Raw genomic sequence first — 22,376 nt, forward strand, 5'->3', positions numbered from 1 at the left:
TGCTTATAGCTTACTGATATAAGATACCTTTATACCTTCAAAAAAGAATTAGATAAATTTATGGACATTAGGTCTATTACTGGCTATTAGCCAATATGGTCAGGAACATCTGGGTGTCCCTAAACATCTGATGGCTAGAAACTGGTACTAAGCGATGGGGGATGGATCACTCGATAAATTGCTGTGTACTGTTGATTCCCTCTGAAGCATCTGGCATTGGCCACTGTCGGAAGACAGGACACTGGGCTAGACGGACAATTGGTCTGACCCAGTTCTTATGTTCTACACCAGTATAACTTGTTAGTATATGGGCTTGTTTGTCAGCCTGAGATAGACTTTTGGGCTTGATTACTCTTATATCCTTACTAACATGTGTGAACAAAGACACTGTGTGTTGTTTCTGCCCAGCCAGATGGGTTTGTTAGTACAATGAGATGAGGAATAAAGTTTAGCCACTGGGTATGGTGGGCATGTAGGAGGCAGAGCTTTCTCAAGGGCCAGTCTGAGGCTGTGGAACGAACTCCCATTAAAATTTAGCACCATCACAAATCTCATCTAAGTTGCCAATTGTCTAAACACACAAATCCAAATACCCTTGCTCTGCCCCACCCCTTCTCTGAGGCCCCGCCTCACTCACTCCATCCCCCCTCCCACTGTCATTTGCTTTCCCCCACCCTCACTCACTTTCACCAGGCAGGGGTTGGGGTGTGGGAGTGGGGCAGCCTCTGGGCTGGGGCAGAGGGGTTCAGAATGTGGGAGGGGGCTCTGGGCTGAACTTGGGACAGGGGGTTGGGGTGCAGGAGGTGGTATAGGGTACAAGCTCCGGGAGGGAGTTCGGGTGCAGGAGGGGGTTCCAGGCTGGGGCAGGGGGTTGGGAAGCAGGAGGGGGTGTGGGCTCCAGGAGGGAATTTGGGTGCAGGAGGGGGCTCTGGGCTGGGGCAGGGAGTTGGGGTACAGGAGGAGGTACGGGGTGCAGGTTCTGGGAGAGAGTTTGGGTGTGGGAGGAGGCTCAGGACTGGGCCAGGGGATTGGGGTGTGGGAGGGAGTGAGGGGTGCAGGCTCCTGCCAGGTGGTGCTTACCTCAGGTGGCTCCCATTTGGCGGCACAGCAGGGCCAAGGCAGGCTTCCTCCCTGCCGTGGCCCCATGCCACTCCTGAAAAAGGCTGGCAAGTACCTGCGGCCCCAGGAAGGAGTGGGGGGGCACCACCCCTGCAGCTTCCATTGGCCACAGTTCCTGGCCAATGGGAGCTGCGCAGTCGGTGCTCGGGGCAGGGGCAGTGCGTGGAGACCCCCTGTTCTCCCTCCAGAGGCTGCAGAGACGTGCCAGCCTCTTCCGGGAGCGGCACAGAGCCAGGGCAGGCAAGGAGCCTGCCTTAGCCCCACTGTGCTGCTGGACTTTCAGTGGCCTAAAATCTCCTGGTTTGGCTTCAGTAGCCTCCAGGAGATGGAGCCTGATTCTGGGAGACTCCCGGCGAAACCGGGACGGTTGGCAACCTTAATCTCATCACCTTCCCTTCCAAGTGCAAGATGCACTTCTTCAATCTGCCTTCTCTGCCATAAACCATAGCCATCGTCTGTGTGGTGGCACATCGTAGGGAGATATCCCAACTAAATGCTTCAGGGTTGGTACAGTTTTCTCCAGATCTCAGAAAGGATCACAAAGTTGTCGGCCTTCACCTCAGAACAATGAGATTCAAACGGCCTACAGAGAGAGAAAATCAGATTAAACTGAATGTTATCCCTTTTTGACCTAAGCGGTTGGTCAAAATTTGGTGTCTTGTGGGTTGTTTCTGTTAGGAGGACAAATGGATGATGGAGTCAAGTATTTCTTTGATGCAATCTGTTTATTTATAGAACAAAGAACACAGTAGGAATCAAACAGCCGGAGCCAGTTTCTTTGCTTACAGTTGCAAGTCTCTTTTTATGCAGTACTTTACCCAAAGATCTCTCTCTCTCTTTCTTTCTCTTAGCTTTTCTCAGGGTCAAGCAACAAGTGTATCTCTGGCTATCTTGGCTTTCTTGCTGCCTTCTCTGGTGTTTCATTCTGCTGCTTCTCTCCCCCACACACAGAGACAGAGCGGGAATCAAATCAGTCCCCTATCCCTGCATTGGTTAGGAAACACCCCAGGATCTCCCTTGGAATGCATGGCTCAGCCACTGCTCAGGCTTCCATGATGTCTAGTCCTTGGGCGGTGGCTTTCCAGTGTGTCAGTGATCACTAACCATTATTGTTCCTCCTTGTTGGTTTCCTCCTGTCTTTATCTCTCATAGTCATGATACAGCTCCCAGGTTTCTCTGATGTGCTGTTGTATTGTGCTGTGTATTTCTCTGATGTGCTGTTGTATTGTGCTGTTGTATTGTGTGTTGTATTGTCATACCCCGCTACCCCCCTAAACGTGATGTTTCCCTGGTTCTGTCTCCACTTTCATTCAGGGCTGTGGCTAACTAGTTTCATCTCCTAATTTCCTGTCCCACCTTTGCCCTGATCAGCCCTAACCATCGAGCCCTGCTCCATCTACCTTTTGTGCTGGACTTAATGAACATACTTGGGCATCATGGTTGCCTTGATTGGAGATGCCACTGTGAAACCTGCTTAATCTGCTTATAAAGACACGGGGCTTTCCAGGATTCAGTCGCTCAGTAATTCTGCTCTCCACCAAATAGGAGTTGTGGGCGAATTAACAGATCAGTCGCAGCATACTTCTGTACTCCTAGCATACAAAGTCAGCCACTGAGTCCCAAAATCCAAAGCAGTCAACAATAAGCTCCTGTGAATAGACCTGAGACCTAATTCCGAGCTGAATGGGAGTTGAACCTGCTTAAGGGAGGCTGAATTAGCCCCCCAAACTCTGCTCCATCTGGGAGGGATCCTGATCATTATTTCGGTCCCCCACAGTAGTGACTGTACCTTTTTGCCAAGAGGGAAATCTCTAGGCTTGTGCATGACTTTTTGCTTTCCCGTTTCAGCAGTTGCTCAGGTATCAGAGTTACAGGATGAACTAACAGTGCATTGATTACTGAATTATTTAAAGGTCCCTTCACTGCGATCCCTTTGTTTCTGACAGCACTTGCCTGTAGCCCAGTACCTTGGCTTACAGCTGGTGTCTGATATGCCATCAGAAGTCAAGAAGAAAATCTCATTTATTCATGAAATGGGACCAGCAGAATTCTTTTGGTGTCAACTCTCTGTTGGGGTCTCCATTGATTATTAGTGTGCAATTCCTTGGCATAGGGTGCCATCTTGTCCAGTCAAAACTCAAGGCTTTCCCCCCCTTACTTCCCATGGACTAAGAGCAGTCATGCAGCTAAAGATGGGCGTATAGAATAGCGATACACAGTCCTGATTTTTCTCTCGGGATAAATCAGGAGTAACTCTGTTAAAGTCAATGGACATATACTAGTGTAAATGAGGAGAATTGGACCTTAGCAGCGTTTAGTAGTGGTGATATAAGTTCAATGATATATGTATTTTATGTCTCTCCAGCGGGTCTAAGGGGTGAATGATGCTGCACCTGTGTGTAAGCAGGGGTTTGAATAGCAATCTGCTCTGTAAATAGCATTTCCATGTGCCTGATGTGTCTGTGTGTCATGTTGCCCTGTAGTGCATGGCCCATAGGGCACACGAGAAACGTGCTACCACGATCAACGAAGAAAGTTCTGCTTTCTGACAGGCAGTAAAGATCTTTGGTTTGGGACATGAAGGACCAGAGTTCTAGCTTTCTAGCTAGCCATGTGTGTGACGTAGGGTATGTCTACGCTAGAAACACTGCAGGGCTGCAGCTGCACTGCTGTAGCACTGTAGGGGAGATATTTCCTACAGTGGTGAAAGGCCTTCTTCCATTGCTGTAGTAGATCCACCCCTCTGAGAGGTGGCAGTTAGTTTGACAGAAGAATTCTTCCATCAACCTAGCAGTGTCTACACTAGGGCTTGGCTCAACTTAATGACATCACACAGGGTGTGAAATTTTTCAGACCCCCTGAGCGACTTAATTAAGCCGTTTTGTAGTGTAGACCAGCCCTTAGATAGTAATTGTGTCCGTGGCCTACATGCGTGGATTGTATATGCCCCAGTGAATTCCAAGCAAAATACCAATGTGTGATTACGTGTTGACAGCAGCACCTGAAGTGGCTGGTGTCTTCAGATGGCAGCAAGTTCTGAAAGTGCATTGCATGGATTGCACATCCAGAACTAAAGATTTAAATTGTAGCTTTCAACATAAACCTCCGATCCTGTTGCTGGGCTGAAGCCAAGAGGATGCATGTAAAACATTTGCATCCACCCCCAATTGTTATAATGCTATAAAAAAGATTTTCAGGAATGTTATGTTCTTCACCAGGAGTATCAGAAATCTAGCCTGCATGGTGAGAACCTTCCAGACACAAACCAACTGTAACTGATGCAGTGACACCTACCTGAGTCTGCAGGCAGCCTGAGACAATGACTCAGAGCGGTGAACAACCCTGCCTCGCCATTACTCTGATTGGAGTATTAATTTTAAATGGCATGTCAGTGTCAACACTGATCATTCTAGTGGATGGACTGGGGAAGGGGCTGGGATTGCAGCCCTCTGGGAGTTGCTGCAAGGAAGGAAATGCAGAGAAAAGGACAGAGCAGGAAGAGGGAGAGAAACAGAGAAAGGAGGATGGGGAAGGAAGAGAAATAAAGGGCAGGAAGAGCAATGGCCTAAAGGGGACAGATGTTCTTACCGTTGACTGCAGCAGCAAGGCCTGGAACAAATAATAAACAACAGCTAAACATTTAGGTTCAGATTACAGAGGTGCGTGGGCAGCTGGAGATGCAGATAGGCACCTCGTGGCGTTTACAGAATGCAGGTTAGGCGCCTAACTCCCACTTGGAGAATTACACTGGGAATTCAGTGCTTAATCTGCGTAGGCACTTTTCTGAATCTCACTGGGTGCCAATCTGCATCTCTCGTTGCCTTTGTAAATCTGACCTTCTAATAGTTGCATGCGGGCCGTACGCTGCCCCTGATCTCTGCAGAGACCTACTGAGCTCGGTGGGCCTGCACTCTGCACCCTGGGGAGTATATGGCTCTGAGTTTATACCCTGGCCTACACGCCAAAATTAAACCTGGAACTAGGCCCTCTCCCTAGGGTGAGTGTGACACAGACACACACACACGGTAACACTAAAGGCATTTGCTTACTTGTCTGTATGGTCTTGGTGCAGTGGCAGATGGACCCCCATTGAATGTGCCTGACGCCTGGACTGAGTGCCAGGCCCGCCCCCCTCCCTCACCGCCCCTTATTAGAACGTTGGAGGCCCGATTAAAGCAGCAGCCCTAAAATGGTTCTACTGCAGGGGTGGGAGGAGGCCATGAAAAGGCTACACAGTAGGGACACCCTGTAACCTGCAAGCCAAAGAGGCTGGCTGTGCTGCAGTGCATAAGCAAGATGTGGGACGGATGGGGGGAAGGGTGAACTGGGAACAGGGTGGGCATATTGCAAATAGATTGGTGAACTACTGTGCAAAACCTCTGTAGGGGCTGTGGTCACTACTACAGTCTGCCGTAGTGACTGCTCCATGACTTGGCTCGGGGGAGAGGATTCCACCCACGCACGCCTGCATTGGTCCCATGCACAAAACACATTGAGCTTGGGCTGTTTACCATTGCGATGGCTGTACCCTCCACCCCAGAGTAGGCAAGAAAGTTTTGTGAGGGCTCTTGAATGCACTGTGTACTTCTCCAGGGGCTAGAGATGAAATTATTGAGTACAGGTTTTGCTGTAATTTTGAGACACAGGGAAGAGAGCAGAGATCGTCTTGCGGTTAAGGCACTGGCCTGGGACTCAGGAGACGAAGGTTCAATTCCTGGCTTTGAAATAGATCCCCTATGTGAGCTGTGACAAGCTGCTTAGGGTACATCTACGCTGCAAAAGGAACAGAACAAAAACCAACATGTGGCAGCAGGTCTCAGAGCCCTGGGCTTGCACCACGTGGCTAAAAACAGCAGTATAGACATTTGGGCTTGAGCCTGGGCTCTGAAACCATCCCACCTTGTGGGGTTCAGAGCCTGGGCTTCTGTTATTTGGTGACCCCGTTCTGAGACTCACTGCAGGTCTTTCTTTGCAGTATAGATGTACCCTTACTCAGTTCGTGTCTGTTTCCTCCCTGTGAAACAGGGGCAGTAATACTCTCTTTAGAGCAGTGGTGGGCAACCCACGGCCCGTCAGGGTAATGCGCTGGTGGGCCGCAAGACAGTTTGTTTACATTGACCGTCCCCAGGCATGGCCGCCCGCAGCTCCCATTGGCTGGGAACAGCAAACCACGGCCACTGGGAGCTGCTGGCAGCCGGGCCTGCGCATGGCCAGTGTAAACAAACTGTCTTGTGGCCCACCAGCAGATTACCCTGACGGGCTGCATGAGGCCCGCAGGTTGCCCACCACTGATTTAGAGGGTCATTTCTTCAGGGCCGATACTGTCTCTTGCGGTGTGGATGCAGTATGTATATGTGCAGCACCTACCACACCGTGGGCCTCTAGATGCTACTGAAACACAGATAATAAATAATATCTGCAGTGTTAGTGGCCCTCTAGCACACACATCTATTTTGTGTCGGTGGTCTAGTGTTACCACAATGAGCTATAATATAAAACGGGTGGCGATGCTGACTGACTCCATTCCTTTTGTTCCCTTATTTCCCTAGGTCTATTCCTGTATTACCCACTCTACACATAGGACACTCCATTAGGAAGAGCAGTATAGGTCCGTCCGGTGGCTCCATGGTATTGCTCTGTACCTTGAGGCCGGAGATAGGGGCTTAATTTCCAGGCTCAGTTGGATGGAATTGTCACAGAGGCAGTGCACTCAGGCTGCTGCTAAGGGAAAGAAGTGTGTCCTATGACCCAGATACAAGCGCCTCTGGCTGATTGAGATGTGTGATGATCTCCAAAGAAGTCCAGGCTAGTTCTCTTCCCCCAGAAGGACAAAGAGTGCAAACATGCATAGAAGGGGAGAGGAGCAGCTCCTCGGCCTTTCAGCTACACAGCAAAGGTTCCTCTTATTCCCTGGGGTTATTGCTCTGAAAAATTCTGCCGTTGCTAAGTGCAGAGATTATATTTAAGTGAGAAGCTGCAACACAGCACAGATAAGAAAAGAAAAGTCCATAAACTGCAGTGGACCAAGTTAGAAGGTGATTGGGAAAGATGCAGAGAGGGGTGACGTTTCTGTGTCCATACACATTCATCCAAAGGGAGAGACAGAATGGTCTAGTGATTAGATCAAAGGGACTGGGTTCAAGACTGCTGGGGTCTATTCCTGACTTTGCCACTGACTCTGTCTGTGTGATCTTGGACAAATCATATTTCTTCTCTGTGCCTCCATTTATTCGTCTGTAAAATAGATTTAAGAACACCTACTTGACAGGAGTGGTGTGAGGGGTGATTTGTTAATGACCATAACTTGCCTTGATATGCTCTGATGACAGGTGTTAGATGGGGTAAATCTCCTCTGCCCCACAGGCCGAATGGGAAGTTGGTGGAATCATGATGTCAATGGAAGCTTTGACTAAGGAAGGGTAATCACTGAGTAAGGACGTAGGGTTTTGTTCCTGTGCTTGGGTCTTTGTACACTGTATTACAGGTCTGGTCTGTACTCTCACTGTCTAATTAGATTCTGATCTCCCCAGGGCAGGGACTAGGGATCAGATCCTACTCCTAGCTAGAGTCACTTAGTGCTGCTTTAAACAAACAGTTAGTGTGCGGCATGCTGGGGTGTCAATCTACAGCGCACTGGCCTGCCACACACTGACTGTCCATGTGGACCCTGCTACCACTCACTCAAAGTTTCCTAGTGAGCACTGACCTGCTCCCATTTCAAAGCAGAGGAGGTGGAAGTCTGCACAGCAGCAGGGCCCACTCGGATGCAGCGTGTGGCAGGCTAGTGCACTGTAGACGTACACTCCAGCTTGCCACGCACTCACTGTTTGTCTAGACAAGCCTTAGTGGTGCAAAATGACCTTACATTGCCTTAAACGGGCAACTGATGATTTCCCAGGTTGGGGGGAATCCTGAACTGGTCACCTGGAGGTGTGGGGGAGGTGTTCTAGGGTGTGTAGCAGGAGCTGATGAAGATGGAGCTGGAATACAATGCACTCCGCTGACTCTGATCCTAGGGACTTTAATCCCAGGCAGTCATATTTCATGTTTACGCAGTGAGTTGGGGTCCTAGATGAGCAGTGTGATTGGGGTCCAAACCTGCAACCCTTACTCATACAAATAGTCCTTATGAGAGCAGTTCTCTGGACTACTCCCATGGGCAAGGATTGCAGGATTGGGCCCTAGAAAAGCAAAGCATACTGTAATTATGTTGATGTTGTTATTCACACTTGCAGGTAATTTCAATCTATAGTTTAGCCTGAGTTATCCCATGAAGCTATGCAAGTAATGCATCTCAGAACACCTTCCACTCAATTATTTAAAATCCAGTTGCTATGGAACTACTGTGAGTGATCAGTTTAAAGAAAATCCAGATGGCCTTTGGTTTTGGGTTCCCACTGCGCTTTGGTTAATTTGGTGTTGCAAGGTATTAGGTTAATTAAAAGCCATGTGTTACATGGGGACGACTACACTTGTGGATTAATAAGTATCCAAGAGTATTCAGCGACTCAGACCTGACAGACATCAAGTTGCTGACAAGTTATTTCACTGAGAAAGGAAGGGAAAGGAAAGAAGTCACAGTGAAATAAAGAGTTTTGCCTTGAATCTTACAGTGACATTTTCAGGAGGCCTGAAGTCCGAATTGCTGGTTGCAGCTTCCTTTACATCTCCTACCGAAGATCACCCATTACTGGAGACGCTGGGAGGACTGTAAGTGGAGAAACACGGTTGTCTGCTCAGTATATAGATTCCCACAATGCAAAGTAATTCGGGATAGTTCTAGCATATTCCAGTGGTGAGCCATGAGAAAAGCTAAAGCTTTCCTTAAGCTCTTCTTTGGAAACTCTCCTGTTAGGAGAAAATCTTTTCCAAGAACCACACTGTGGCCCAAGACAAACAGTTCCTTGCCGCGGAAGTGAGTGCTTATGATCATTGTTCTGCAACAGGAGGCATAAAGCAAACCAGCTGATATCTTTGAAGATTCCTTGCCAGCTAGCGGAGTATGTGTAGGAACCAGGGAAGCGCAGTAGTCTCTCTAGAATGCTAAAGAGGCAAAAGCCATCAACATGCAGCAGTGCTCCAGCGTGGTGGAGGCTGAAGAGAAGGACCAGGGCAAATGGACGCTGCTCCGGAATGTCAGCCAAGCCTTGAAACCCCGGACTCTTTTATCGGTAAGATAAGGGCCACTGGCTCTAAATGCTGACAATGGCTTTCAGACTCCTTCGAAATCTATATCACATTACAGTTTGATCCTCTGTAGGGCTTGTGCCAGCTTCTCGCACAATTACATCTGCACCTCCTTCTTTGCGCCCCCCGCCCCTCCCCGTGAATGGTACAACATCCCTGAGCTCATTTGTAAAGCCCCTACTCTGGCCACATTTATGCCCCTCTTAAAAAAAAACAACAACACTTCTACTGTGCTGATTACAGTGAATCGAGTTGACTTGTATATAAATTGCCTGTTCCCCCTCCCCTCGCCTCTGTCCTGAGATTGTGAGCTCCTGGGGGCAGGGTCGGGAGGGTTTGGAATGTGCCTAGCATAGTGGCTACTACTGGTTGGTTCGGATATGGTTATTTATGAAATGACTGAAAGTGTTCTTGGTTCTGTGGTGCTGCGCCCTATATCTTGAATTAACCCCAAACTACCAAGATGCAGGGCATTTCATGAGGATTATTGACCAGTTTAATTGAGGTGTTTAATGGCCCAGCGCCAATCACCATGAAATGTCCTGGGCAGATGTTTTTGTTTCCATTGAACCTGATCCAAAGCCCACTGAAGTCAGTACAAAGACTCCTAGTGATTTCTGTGGACTTTGCATCAAGCCCTTTCCAAGCAGAAAAAGGAAATAGGGATATGGTGGGTCTAGCTGAGTTAGTCCAGGCCATCACAATTGCCTTTTTGGCCAGTGTTAACAAATGTAATTTTAATTTGTACTTACAGGGCATTTTGAAAAAATTAATATCCAGTATGTTAGCTAGTCAAATCATTTATTTATTTGTTGTAGTACAGTGGCATACAATAGAAGAGAAGTATAAAACTATACTTCATGATATTGGGCTATGTATTTATCTCTGGTGTCTGGTGACATAATGGGCCACGAAACTCGGCTGCTTAGTACTGACCCCCAGAACGCAGGTATAAAATATTTTCTTTGAGGGGTATAATGTAATCTTTATTGTACCTTTGAGTATTCTCTGGCAATTAGGGGCTTAGAATAGGAGACCTGGGTTCTGTCCACTGTGGTTCGACCAACTATAAAATGAGGATAATACTGTCAACTATTGTAAAATGCTTTGAGATCCTCCACTTAAAGAAGCTAAAGTATAAGTGCTAAAGTATACAATTTAAGCTGATATATAATTGAACAATATGTCACTTACTTTACCCATATGTTTTTTCTTTCCTCTTCTACCAATTTTTCAATTAGTTCTAAAGATAAGGTATCTATTTTTGATTCTCTAAGCATATAATTATTTTCCTTATTTATCAGGTACTTCTGAAGACATTTTGAGCCAAATTATAAGATTATTTTTTTAAACAGTAACAGCCAGAGCCTCAGTTGATATAAACTGGAATGCCTTCATAGACATCAATTGGTTTACTGATTCATATAACCCCTTTCATTAGAGGATCTCAAAGCACATTGCAACAGTAAACAAATATTGTTGTTATTATTATTAATTCAATACCGCTTTACTGATTGACACCAGCTGAGAATCTGACTCTAACTTTTCAAAGAGTTACAGGGAATCAGAGCCAATGTTTATCGAAGCCAACTGCATCTGAGTGGCTACATCCAGTCATTTGCAGTGTTACTCACCCTGTGTAACAAAGAGGCTGAATGTACGAAATTGTCTTTAGTAACAATCCAGTTGGTGGCACTGCAGTGTAACATACAAGACTGTAAGGAGCTGTTTATGTATTAGGCAATGTCGTCAGTGCTAAGACACTTCTGCATTTGGGGGCTCTGTCACACTTTCGCACAGCTCAGTTGAGCCTCACGCATCGAGCTGGTTTGAGAGCAGGAGTTGTAGCAGCAAGTCTCAGACACTAGAGGCAATGTGGGGCCTCCTCTGTAGGCAGCCAGCTCTGTCTCTGCTCTCTCTAGTCCCCCTGCTGGTGCCAGAGGGGCATAGAGCCCTAGGAGAAGGGGCTCTGCTAATAGAAAAGGCAAAGCAAGAATATGAGGAGCCAAATTAGGGTGACCAGACAGTAAATGTGAAAAGTCGGGAGGGGAGGGGAAGAGTGGGGGAAGCTTTCAACAATCCCCAGGCTCTGGCTCCCCCTGCTGAGGAAGTCCCCATCCCAGATCAAGAGTGTGGCATGCTGACAGGGCAGTGTGTGTAGGGAAACTTGCCCAGGGCTTCATCACCAGGTCTATCAATCTTGGATGAAGCCTTTCACAAACTCTAAATCCATACTGTAACGTTTCACTCCATATTCTTTAGGAAAATGTGCTTATGGTATGAATATGACATAACTGAGATATACTTTATGGAAGATGGGTCTTGTGAGGTATCATTGGAAAGATTATACTTTACTGAATGTGATTATCCAATTTGTATGCATGTATCATTTTTGTATCTAAAGTTAGAAATATGGACTATGTAACAGTTACAACTGGGTGTGTATTGGGAAGACACCCACCAGACGACAGGCCATAAAATTTGATGAACCATCAGGAAGGAACAACAAAACCAGGAAGATACTAATCCCTCTCCCTCCTGGGAGGTATCCGGGGACGTAACTGTGATACTATTAGGTCAGGTGGTCTTGTCACCTGATACTAAACATTACCTGGGACTTCTTGTAACTTTCCACTGGAAGAGAAGGGGGATCAAGTTTGGGAAACAAAGGATTCCCACCTTATGTAAATCCTATTTAAGGGTGGGGAGGATGGCAAATGGGACTCCTCCTCTCCATGGCCTGTCTGCCCAAGAAGAAAGACTACTAAAGCCACCTGAAGGGAAGGCAAGGGGGAGTCCAGACTGAGACAGAGGTCCAGTCTGAAAAGGAATATAACTGGAACTCTGAACCACAGAAACTTTGCAACCTGCCTAAAATAACATTTAGGATGGGAATTTACATTTTTGTTTCTTAAGTATATTGAGCTTAGCTTGCATATTTTGCTTTATTTGGTCAGTAATCTGCTTTGTTCTGTTATCTCTTATATTCACTTAAAATTTGCCTTTTGTAGTTAATAAACTTATTTCTTGTTTATAATATAACCCAGTTTATGAAATTTCTAACTTGGGGGGGGAGGGGAGAAGTTGTGCATATCTCCCTCCACATTGAAGGAGGTGGTGAATTTCATAAACCTTTGGGTTTGTACCCCTAAAAGTGGTGTGCACGTGAGTGCTGGGGGAGCCCTCTCTCACAGAGCTGACTCCAGTCTGTGTCTGCAGCAGGGTGTGGCCCTACCTGTGTGTGTGTGCTGCAAGAGGCCGGAGAGCCTAATCCAGCAAAGCAGTAAGAGGGAACTCAGACTGATTGAGCAGGGGAAGCTCAGTTAAACCCCAGCACATCAGGTGGCATCCCAAAAGTGGGGTCCAACCTGTCACACATACATTTAAAAAAAGCTGAAATATACATTTATATGCAAATAAGATGCAAATAAGGAAATTTGCTCAATAATTAATGTGCATAAATGCTATACATGGAGATGCATAAAACTTGGTAGATATGGGTAGCAGAGTTTAAAGTAGTTGACTATTTAATAACAAGATACTGTATTTTAATTATAACTTGCATATGGCTGTATAATCCAGGGATAATACCATGCTGTTAGAGAGCTTATTCCTTCACTCTCCCACTTCCCTGGTCCTTCTCGCATGAACAGAGAGCAACAATACCCAAAGTCCGAAGGTGCAAACAATTCAATGTTTATTGGGGTGAACTTCCAGCAAGCTTAAATCCAAGTTCCTTTTTCCTTATTTTCGAATCCCAACTTACTTCCTATTTGCCCCTAATTTATATAGTAATATTCTTAGCTATACCTTAACCAATCATTTTACTGAAATTTACCTAACCAAACCTAACATATTGTAACATGATTAGCTAACCAATTATATCCCCCCACCTTAATTAGTTTACACCCAGCAAAATTAATTATACAGCAGACAGAAACAATCACAGAACCAGACAGAGACCATGCAAATAAACAATAGCAAAGTGGGAACTATAATGACAAAACAGTACAGAAGTGAGGATTTCACAACTACATCTATAAAGACATAAAGGTTTCTTAGCTGTGTCTATTGGTAAGTGAGTTCTTACCAGACAGAAAACTATCAACCTAAATTTCCTTTTACATCTTCTAGGCTCTTCCCTTTCTCTGGAGATGATAGATCGGATCACCTTCCTAACAGCCCCATATTGACTAGTTTGGAATGTGAGGATGTGACCGGTCGCTTCCCAGCTTATGGCTGCCCCTGCTGCTTAGCCAAAGGCATTGGCCTAAGAACAGGGCCTCAGACTGTCACTGTGAGAGAAGGCCCTTACACAGATTCTTTCTTGTATACCTCTATTAATAGCTAAATGATAAACATATACCTACATTCTTAAAGTATAGGCCTTTACAGGCAGGCCTGAATATCTATATCCTAACACATGCTGTTGTTCTAAACAGTAGGGTTGCCATTGCCAGAGCTGGCCTAGAATTTTCAAACCTTGCTCAGGAAAAACTCCCTGAAAACATTGAGAGTTTGCTTAAGTTACTGGCCTGAATGATGACTTTAACAGTCAGTATTTAGGCAAAAGGCAGCATAGTACAGTGCCTGAGTGTGTGCTAATGCAATAAGCTAGCACAGTAAGGGTACCGGTGTTGCCAGCTCTCACCATCTTATTGTAAGTCCTGGAATATTTGTGGTTTCTCTGAAGGCCGTGGCTGCTGGAAGCAAGAGATTACCTGAGAACCTCAGGTTCGTTTAGAAAAGAGCAGTCTTCTAGCCTGCATCGTTGAGGAGAACAGAGCAAAAGGGTGAAGCAAGTTCACCCGAAGGGCTTAGAAACCAGAAGGCCAAGAAGATGAGTCTAACATTTATTATTTAAAATATCTCATGGTTTTTGTGGCCTGACTCATGATTTTGGAACACTGGGGGTTGGCAAGAGTTGGGTGCAGAGTGGAGAAGTATTGGGAGTGGAGAAAGCTGCGTGACCCGGGACCCCCACCTCAAAAGCATTACTGCGCCGTGGATTGGGTGGCGTATTGAAGACGTTGCCTCCCTGATGCCGCAGCAGTTCCCAGGGTAGCAGTCCATGGAGGCCGAGACAGCAGGTGCAAACAGCAGGAATGCATGCATCTCCGCCTAGAGCCGCAGATGGACAGCCCCCAGCCTGAACAGCCTGTAGCCTTCTGGTGGGTTGGGGGAGCTTAAATGTAAAATTGCATTAAAAATAGAAAGGAAAAACATACATAGAACAGAAAAAAACGAGATCCTAGGGATGAAGAGGAAGAGAGAGAGAGAGAGAGTAAAGGGCTGGAAGAAAGGAGAAGAAGCAAGGAGAGATGGTAGCAATTGACCCAAGGCCTGGGGGACAGCCATCTAGCAATCTGTTGCAAAAGGTGGAGGTTCCACCTTCAAATGGTTGGGAACCACTGATGTACAGTGCATCGCCCAAGTCAATTTCTGGATGTAGGTTTCATTAAATCAAAGAAATGTAGGGCTGGAAGGTATCTCAAGAGGTCATCTAGTCCAAGAGGAGCATATGGCCCTCAAAGGGTTATTCATCCTCTCCATTCCCATTGAGTAGATGACCAGAGTGATACATGTTTAGCAATGTTTTATATTCCTTGTTAGTTGGCTATGAAAGAAATTGCTGCAGAAAGTGCAGAGTGCCCTTAACTCCCTTTGCCAGCAGTGGAATTGGAGGAGGCTCAGCACCTCCCAGGATCGGGTTTAGAGGCAGGAAAGAATTTCATGTTTTCATTGAAGGTTGGTTCCTCCTTCTTTGAGGACAATGGTGAACAACTCGTGGCGAGGAGTAATTTAAAACCCGTGTAGGAAATGTGGGGTCACATTAGTGGCCTGATCCGACAGTCCTTACTTAGGCAAAATTCCCATTGACTGCCTTAGGGAATGCAGGGTGATATGTCTAAAGCCTGGTTTCTAGTCACAGCATCATGCTTGCATCGGAGTCACTTTTGCTTGGGCTGAGAATAAGCTGTTCTGTGCAGGTGAGACTGAGCTGGAAGCCGCAGTCAGACTGCTGCCCATGCAGAGATAGCAACCTGTTGTCTGCAGACAGTACACGGGCACTGCCCTCCATTCCAGGTTCTCTTCGGTGCCAGCTATACGTTGGACTAGCCAAAGACATTCACTGCCCAGCGGCAAAATAAACAATCTTTCCCCTGTCTCCTGCTTCCTGTCATGTGAGAACGGGCACAGCGCAAGATTCGGCCCCTCAGCACCTTTCCCTGGGCCCCTGTGCGGATTCAGACCTTCCCGTTGCACAGAGGAAAGGCCGGGTTTGGTCCGACCCCTTTGTTCATCGTTTTGCACTGGCTTAGGCAGTACTCTATGTGCACGACCCGCTGATGGGACCATTTGTCAACACATTTGATTCTGGTGTGGGAGGCTTTCGGGTTCAGATCAGACTGAACCTGTGTCTCTTGTTGGTTTTCTTTTAATGTCCCTCCCATGCCCACCCTCTGCCTGTGATGTTGTTTTAAAATATATTGTATTGAAAAAGGGGCAGACTAGATTTTACACACGTGAAAGGGTTTCCCATGAGTAGCGGTCTGATTAGCAGCAGGTCAGTTTGCCAGAACTGGATGAGAGAGGTAGCATACATTGCAGTGCTAGGGCCTAGTTGCCTCACACTAGCCTTATGACCCGCCTATGAGGAACGGGTAGCATTGTTGCCTAGTGGGTAGGGCACTGGACTGGGACTCAGGAGACTTGAGCTTTATTCCCAGCTCTGCACTGGCCTGCTGGCAAGTCACTTCCCCCCTGTGCCTCAGTTTCCACATCTGTAAAATGGTGACAATGATACTTTACCCTCCTTTTGTGAAGTGATGAAAAGCTACTGATGAAAAGCACTATGGAGTTGGGTATTGCATGGACTCACGCTTGCACTCACACCCGTATTTTGAGGTAAAACATTCAGAAATGACTCTATCCGGGAATGTTGAATCCTCCCTGCAGTGCTGTGTTCTTCTGCTCATCTTCACTGAGAATATGCCTATCCTCTGTTTCGTTTCAGGGGGATTATGTATGGATGGACCTCAAAACCGGTCGGGAATTCGACGTTCCCATCGGAGCTGTGGTCAAACTTTGTGACTCTGGGCAGATCCAGGTGGTGGACGATGAAGGCAACGTATGTATGAAGGAAAAGAGGATTGTGATTGTGTGTCCTTTGTATTAGTGTCAGATGTAGGGGCCCCAAATAGGGTTAAGCACTGGGTGCCGTACAGATGCACAGAATGATCCAAAACCCATTGAAATCAATAGGATTCTTTCCATGAACTCCCATAGACTTTGGATCGGGACCACACAACATGAGATAGTCCCAGTCCCCAAGGACATAGGTGGAAGACAAGATACACGGAGGAGGTGTAACAAACAAAAGGAGAGAAAGGGGGCGGGGGGAGTAACTTTGACAAGGGCGACCACAACAAGACAGTGCAGTAACACAAAGTAGCTAGTGAACAACTTGTCTATTTCAGAGCCAATTAAAGGGGCTTATTTAAGCCTTTTCCTGTTTCCAGTTTATTTTATTGGAGAGGAGGGATAGTCCAGGGATTAGGGTGCTAGCCTGGGACTTGGGAAACCTGGTTCGATTCCCTGCTGTGCCATAGGTTTCTGTATGACCTTGGCAAGTCCCTTACGCTTTCTGTGCCGGAGCTCCCAGCCACCATGGCAGGTGAGGGGACCCCCGCAGCAGCCCATCTCCTGTGGGTGACCCCAGAGCTCCCGCTTGCTGCAGGTGGCGGGGAACCCCCTGGCGCTCCCTGCTGCTGTGGCCGGCGTCCCCACCACCAGAGCTGCTCAGCCCCTGCGACCCTGGAGCTCCCTCTCACTGCAGTGGCAGGGGGACCCTGGAGCCCCAGCAGCAATGAGTGCTGAGCTGAACCTGCCTCCCCATTTTGTCAGGGATGTATTCCCCCTTCCAGGGTGGGAGCTGGGAGCAGTGCAGAGGCCGGCTGGGAGCTCCAGCCCCGGGGCAGAAAATATCACCGAGGTCAATGGAAGTTCTGGATAATACAATAATACAATAATAATACAATAATACAATAATACATAAGCCTTGCCTTTAATACAATGGACTCCAAAGAGATTTAAACTTAGTACAATGAGGTTTTCCAAGGATACTGCAGGAAATTGCAGTAATAATACAATAATAATACAATAATACAATAATACATAAGCCTTGCCTTTAATACAATGGACTCCAAAGAGATTTAAACTTAGTACAATGAGGTTTTCCAAGGATACTGCAGGAAATTGCAGTATCTGTCACATGCACTGCCCTGCCTCACAGGGGGAGGAGGGTTGAGAGGATAAATACATCCAAGATTGTGAGGTCAGACATGACAGTAATGGGGGGGGGGGGGAGGCTGTGACAGGGCCTTGTCCTGCTCCTGTCTCTTTTCTAGCCACAAACCAACCACTCGGAGAAAATGCTTTGTGCTGTTTATTTACACTGTTCTTTCCTACCGCCTGTCCAAACCTTTGCAGCTCTGTATTTATCATAACATACAGTCCTTAGCTCACCCAGCCAAGGAGAGGGAAAGACAGAGGGTCTCTTTCTCTGAGAAGCCTGTCACTCTCTCATGTCCTTCCTGTGCCTTCTCTACCTCTTGGGTAATGAGCTAATTAGCCTTTGGGGCTCTCCTCAGCCCATCCCAGTCCACCAATGAGGTGCAGCTCTTCCTAATCAGGGCTACTCCAGAGCAACTACTTGTGGTTGTGGTCACCAGAGGGCTGCATGAGGTGCTGTTTCCCAGCACTCTATCACAGGGCCTATATAAATACTTTAGATTAGGGCTTTTAGTTACCACTGCTCCTGCTAGCCACTCCTCTTCTCCTATAGGATCCCCACTAACATCTTCCCTAACCTGCTCCTGAGTTCCCACCGAGCCCTTCAGTAGCCAGCCCCAGTCATCTGTACCAGTTTCTTGGTTTTTTACCAGTAGGGTTGTCAACCCTTCTGGATTGGCTGGGAGTCTCCCAGAATCAGCCTCCATCTCCTATTAAAATCTCCCAGATTGCCTTTAATCAACAGCACAGTGGGGCTAAGGCAGGCTCCCCACCTGCCCTGGCTCTGCGTGGCTCCCGGAAGCCACCGGCACATCCCTCTGGCTCCTAGATGCAGGAGAAGGCCAGGGGGTCTCTGTGCGCTGGCCCCGTCCTGAGTGCCAACTCCGCAGCTCCCATTGGCTGGGAAGCGCAGCCAATGGGAGCTGTGGAGGTGGTGCCTGCAGGCAGGGGCAGCAAGTAGAGCTGCCTGGCCACCCCTGAGCATAGCAGCCAGCGGGACGTGCCGGTCGCTTCCGGGAGCTGCCTGAGGTAAGCGCTGCCTGGCTGGAGCCCGCACACCTCACCCCCTCCTCCACCCCGCCCCAGCCCTGAGCCCCTTCCTGTACCCAAACTCCCACCCTGAGCCCGCACCCCCTCCTCCACCCCCAACCCCCAGGCTCAGCCTGGAGCCCCCTCCGACTCTCCAAACCCCTCTGCCACAGCCCAGAGCCTGCACCCCAACCCTCTGCCCCAGCCCGATGAAAGTGAGTGAGGGTGGGGGAGAGTGAGCAATGGAGGGAGGGGGGATCGAGGGAGCGGGGCAGGGCCTTGGGGCGGGGCAGGGTGTTTGGGTTTGTGCAATTGGACCATGGACAACCCGAGTTACAGAACAGCTTTGTAGGTCATATCATGCAGCACAGCCTCTGAGCAAAGTCTCCATGAGCTCCCAGCTGGATCCGTCTAAAGTGCCCGTTTTTGGCTCCAGAGCCAATTAAACCATAGGAATAATTTGCCAAACCTGAAAGGACAAACTTGCTTAAGGTGATGTACAAACCTGAAGCTCCAAAACCTCGAGAGCAGGTCAGGGATGAACCGGGCAGCCTGTGAAACCCAGTGGATCTGGCTACCAAGATCAGAAAAGTGGCTAAATGCAGTAATTATTCTCATTGTTTATATTACAGCAGTGCCTAGAGGCCCCCGCTAAGATCAGGCCCCATTGTGCTAGGTGCTGTACAAATAGGGTGTCCAGATGGCCTGGTTTTATTGGGACCATCCTCCCTCTCCTCCCCCACCCCCCCGACATCCTGATTTTTCACACTTGCTCTCTGGTCACCCTATGTACAAATGCTGGCTAAGAAATAGTCTCTGCTCCAAAGAGAATAAAGAATAATAGGTTTTCAGGAATCAAAATGCCTCTGCAGTCCTCCTCAGAGCAGCTCAAGGAAAGGGTAAATGGAACTTTGACCCATTCATCTAAATCCCCATTTCATGGACACAGGAATTGTCAGACCGATGGTCCCTCTAGTTTAGTAACCCATTTCCACAACTGACCAGTAATGGATGTTTCAGAATCATAGAATCATAGAATATCAGGGTTGGAAGGGACCTCAGGAGGTCATCTAGTCCAACCCCCTGCTCAAAGCAGGACCAATCCCCAACTAAATCATCCCAGCCAGGGCTTTGTCAAGCCTGACCTTAAAAACCTCTAAGGAAGGAGATTCTACCACCTCCCTAGGTAATGCATTCCAGTGTTTCACCACCCTCCTAGTGAAAAAGTTTTTCCTAATATCCAACCTAAACCTCCCCCACTGCAACTTGAGACCATTACTTCTTGTTCTGTCATCAGCTACCACTGAGAACAGTCTAGATCCATCCTCTTTGGAACCCCCTTTCAGGTAGTTGAAAGCAGCTATCAGATCCCCCCTCATTCTTCTCTTCTGCAGACTAAACAATCCCAGTTCCCTCAGCCTCTCCTCATAAGTCATGTGTTCCAGTCCCCTAATAATTTTTGTTGCCCTCCGCTGGACTCTTTCCAATTTTTCCACATCCTTCTTGTAGTGTGGGGTCCAAAACTGAACACAGTACTCCAGATGAGGCCTCACCAATGTTGAATAGAGGGGAACGATCATGTCCCTCGATCTGCTGGCAATGCCCCTACTTATACATCCCAAAATGCCATTGGCCTTCTTGGCAACAAGGGCACACTATTGACTCATATCCAACTTCTTGTCCACTGTAACCCCTAGGTCCTTTAATGCAGAACTGCTGCCGAGCCATTCGGTCCCTAGTCTGTAGCAGTGCATGGGGTTCTTCCGTCCTAAGTGCAGGACTCTGCACTTGTCCTTGTTGAACCTCATCAGATTTCTTTTGGCCCAATCCTCTAATTTGTCTAGGTCCCTCTGTATCCTATCCCTACCCTCCAGCGTATCTACCTCTCGCTCCAGTTTAGTGTCATCTGCAAACTTGCTGAGGGTGCAATGCACACCATCCTCCAGATCATTTATGAAGATATTGAACAAAACCGGCCAGAGGTCCGACCCTTGGGGCACTCCACTTGATACCGGCTGCGAACTAGACATGGAGCCATTGATCACTACCCATTGAGCCTGACAATCTAGCCAACTTTCTATCCACCTTATGGTCCATTCATCCAGCCCATACTTCTTTAACTTGCTGGCAAGAATACTGTGGGAGACTGTGTCAAAAGCTTTGCTAAAGTCAAGGAACAACACGTCCACTGCTTTCCCCTCATTCACAGAGTCAGTTATCTCATCATATGACAAGGATGAGCCAAACCCCTCCGTCCATCACTAGCAGTGTTGGTGGCTGGTTTATACCCAGAAACATGAGGTTCTGTATCCCTTATCATTTTGTTATCCTTGCTAATAGTGTAGATATTCTTCTTTTTCATGTAAGGCCTGATTCTCACTTCACTACAGCCCCTTTACACCACTCTGGCAGTGCAAAGGGGGCTTAAAGTGGGCTTAAATTGCACACCCACTTTTAAAGCCCCTTTATACTTCCAGATCAGTGTGAAGGGGTCTGTAACTCCATGAGAATCAGGTCTATAAAAGTCTAATTCCCTTTTCTTTTCTTTTCTTTTCTTTTCTTTTCTTTTCTTTTCTTTTCTTTTCTTTGATCCTGCTAAGCCTTTGCTCTCAATAGTGCTTTGGGACAGTGAGTCCCACATGTGAACTGATGATGTTAAAACACAGCTATATCCTGGTCTTGCAGGGATCTGAGAGATCATTTCCTTTTCACTATGATCCTTTAAAGTTAATGGCTGTCATGCCCATGTACTGCATACATCCTTTCATCCTGTCCTTTCTGAATCTGTCTCGGGTGCATATCATGGTAGGCTCACTTTTGACCTCTTTCCCCTTTTTCTCTCCAGGAGCATTGGATTTTCCCTCACAATGCCAGCCACATCAAACCCATGCACCCGACCTCTATCCATGGGGTGGAGGACATGATCCGCCTGGGGGACCTGAATGAAGCTGGGATTCTGAGGAACCTGCTCATCCGTTACCGAGAGCACCTTATCTATGTGAGTGTCCACCCGGAGAATGTCATCTCACCCCAGCTTTGTTGTGTTTATTTTCATTTCTATCCTGAACTGGTCTAAGCCCCATGCGTACCTATTCTCTGCCATGTCTGCTGCAAAGTTTACATGCTGTTCCTGCAGGACATGAGATACCATTACACGTGGAGGTTTACTGAATTGGGGAAAGGATATATCTTCTGGATGTTAAGAAAATCTAATTCCTTTTATGTGACCAAATGGGGAGCGCCCCTCACCGCTGGGCTAGCGAATTCAAGTCCCACATGGGAGCCTGGGTTTACACCTGAGAGTGGATCCCGAGTGCAGGGAGTTTCTGCAGTTATGAGCAATGTGCTTTGGGTGAAGCATTAAACTGAGTTTCTCATTGTCCAAGTGGAACTTATAGATCCCATGGTAACAACTAACCATCCCCAGGTATTTGCCTGGGCGCGCTTTAAGATCGCAACATGTTTAGCTGACCTAACTGAGGATTACATGCATAGGGGATGTGGTTGAAGAATCCCCACAGTGTGACAGGCTCTGGGAATTAAATAACCTGCGATGTGACAAGGCAGTTTTCCCACAGTGACCTTGCAATACCTGGTGCGTGCACTTAAGACTTATTCATTCTGAATTTCCTGGTTTCTCTCAGCTGCGGTTTGATTGCTACGATATTTTTCTTAGAACTCTTAAGTTCCCGACATGCACACACCGCCTTAACGCTCCTTTAAGTGCTGTTTGACTCAGCAAAGCG

At 47.4% G+C, this 22,376-nt stretch overlaps 1 protein-coding gene across 1 annotated transcript in view; it reads left to right on the forward strand.

Moving 5' to 3' along the window:
• Positions 1-22,376, forward strand: part of MYO7A (myosin VIIA) — a 189,692-nt gene that overhangs the window by 56,804 nt on the left and 110,512 nt on the right. Inside the window, exons 4-6 of the mRNA XM_084620894.1 lie at positions 8,733-9,290; positions 16,325-16,438; positions 21,476-21,628. Coding sequence (XP_084477020.1) covers positions 9,186-9,290; positions 16,325-16,438; positions 21,476-21,628 — 372 coding nt within the window. The 5' untranslated portion in view covers positions 8,733-9,185. The remainder of the gene's footprint in view (positions 1-8,732; positions 9,291-16,324; positions 16,439-21,475; positions 21,629-22,376) is intronic.

The sequence above is a fragment of the Lepidochelys olivacea genome (assembly GCF_965140295.1).
Source record: "Lepidochelys olivacea isolate rLepOli2 genome assembly, chromosome: 1".
Lineage (NCBI taxonomy): Eukaryota > Metazoa > Chordata > Testudines > Cheloniidae > Lepidochelys > Lepidochelys olivacea.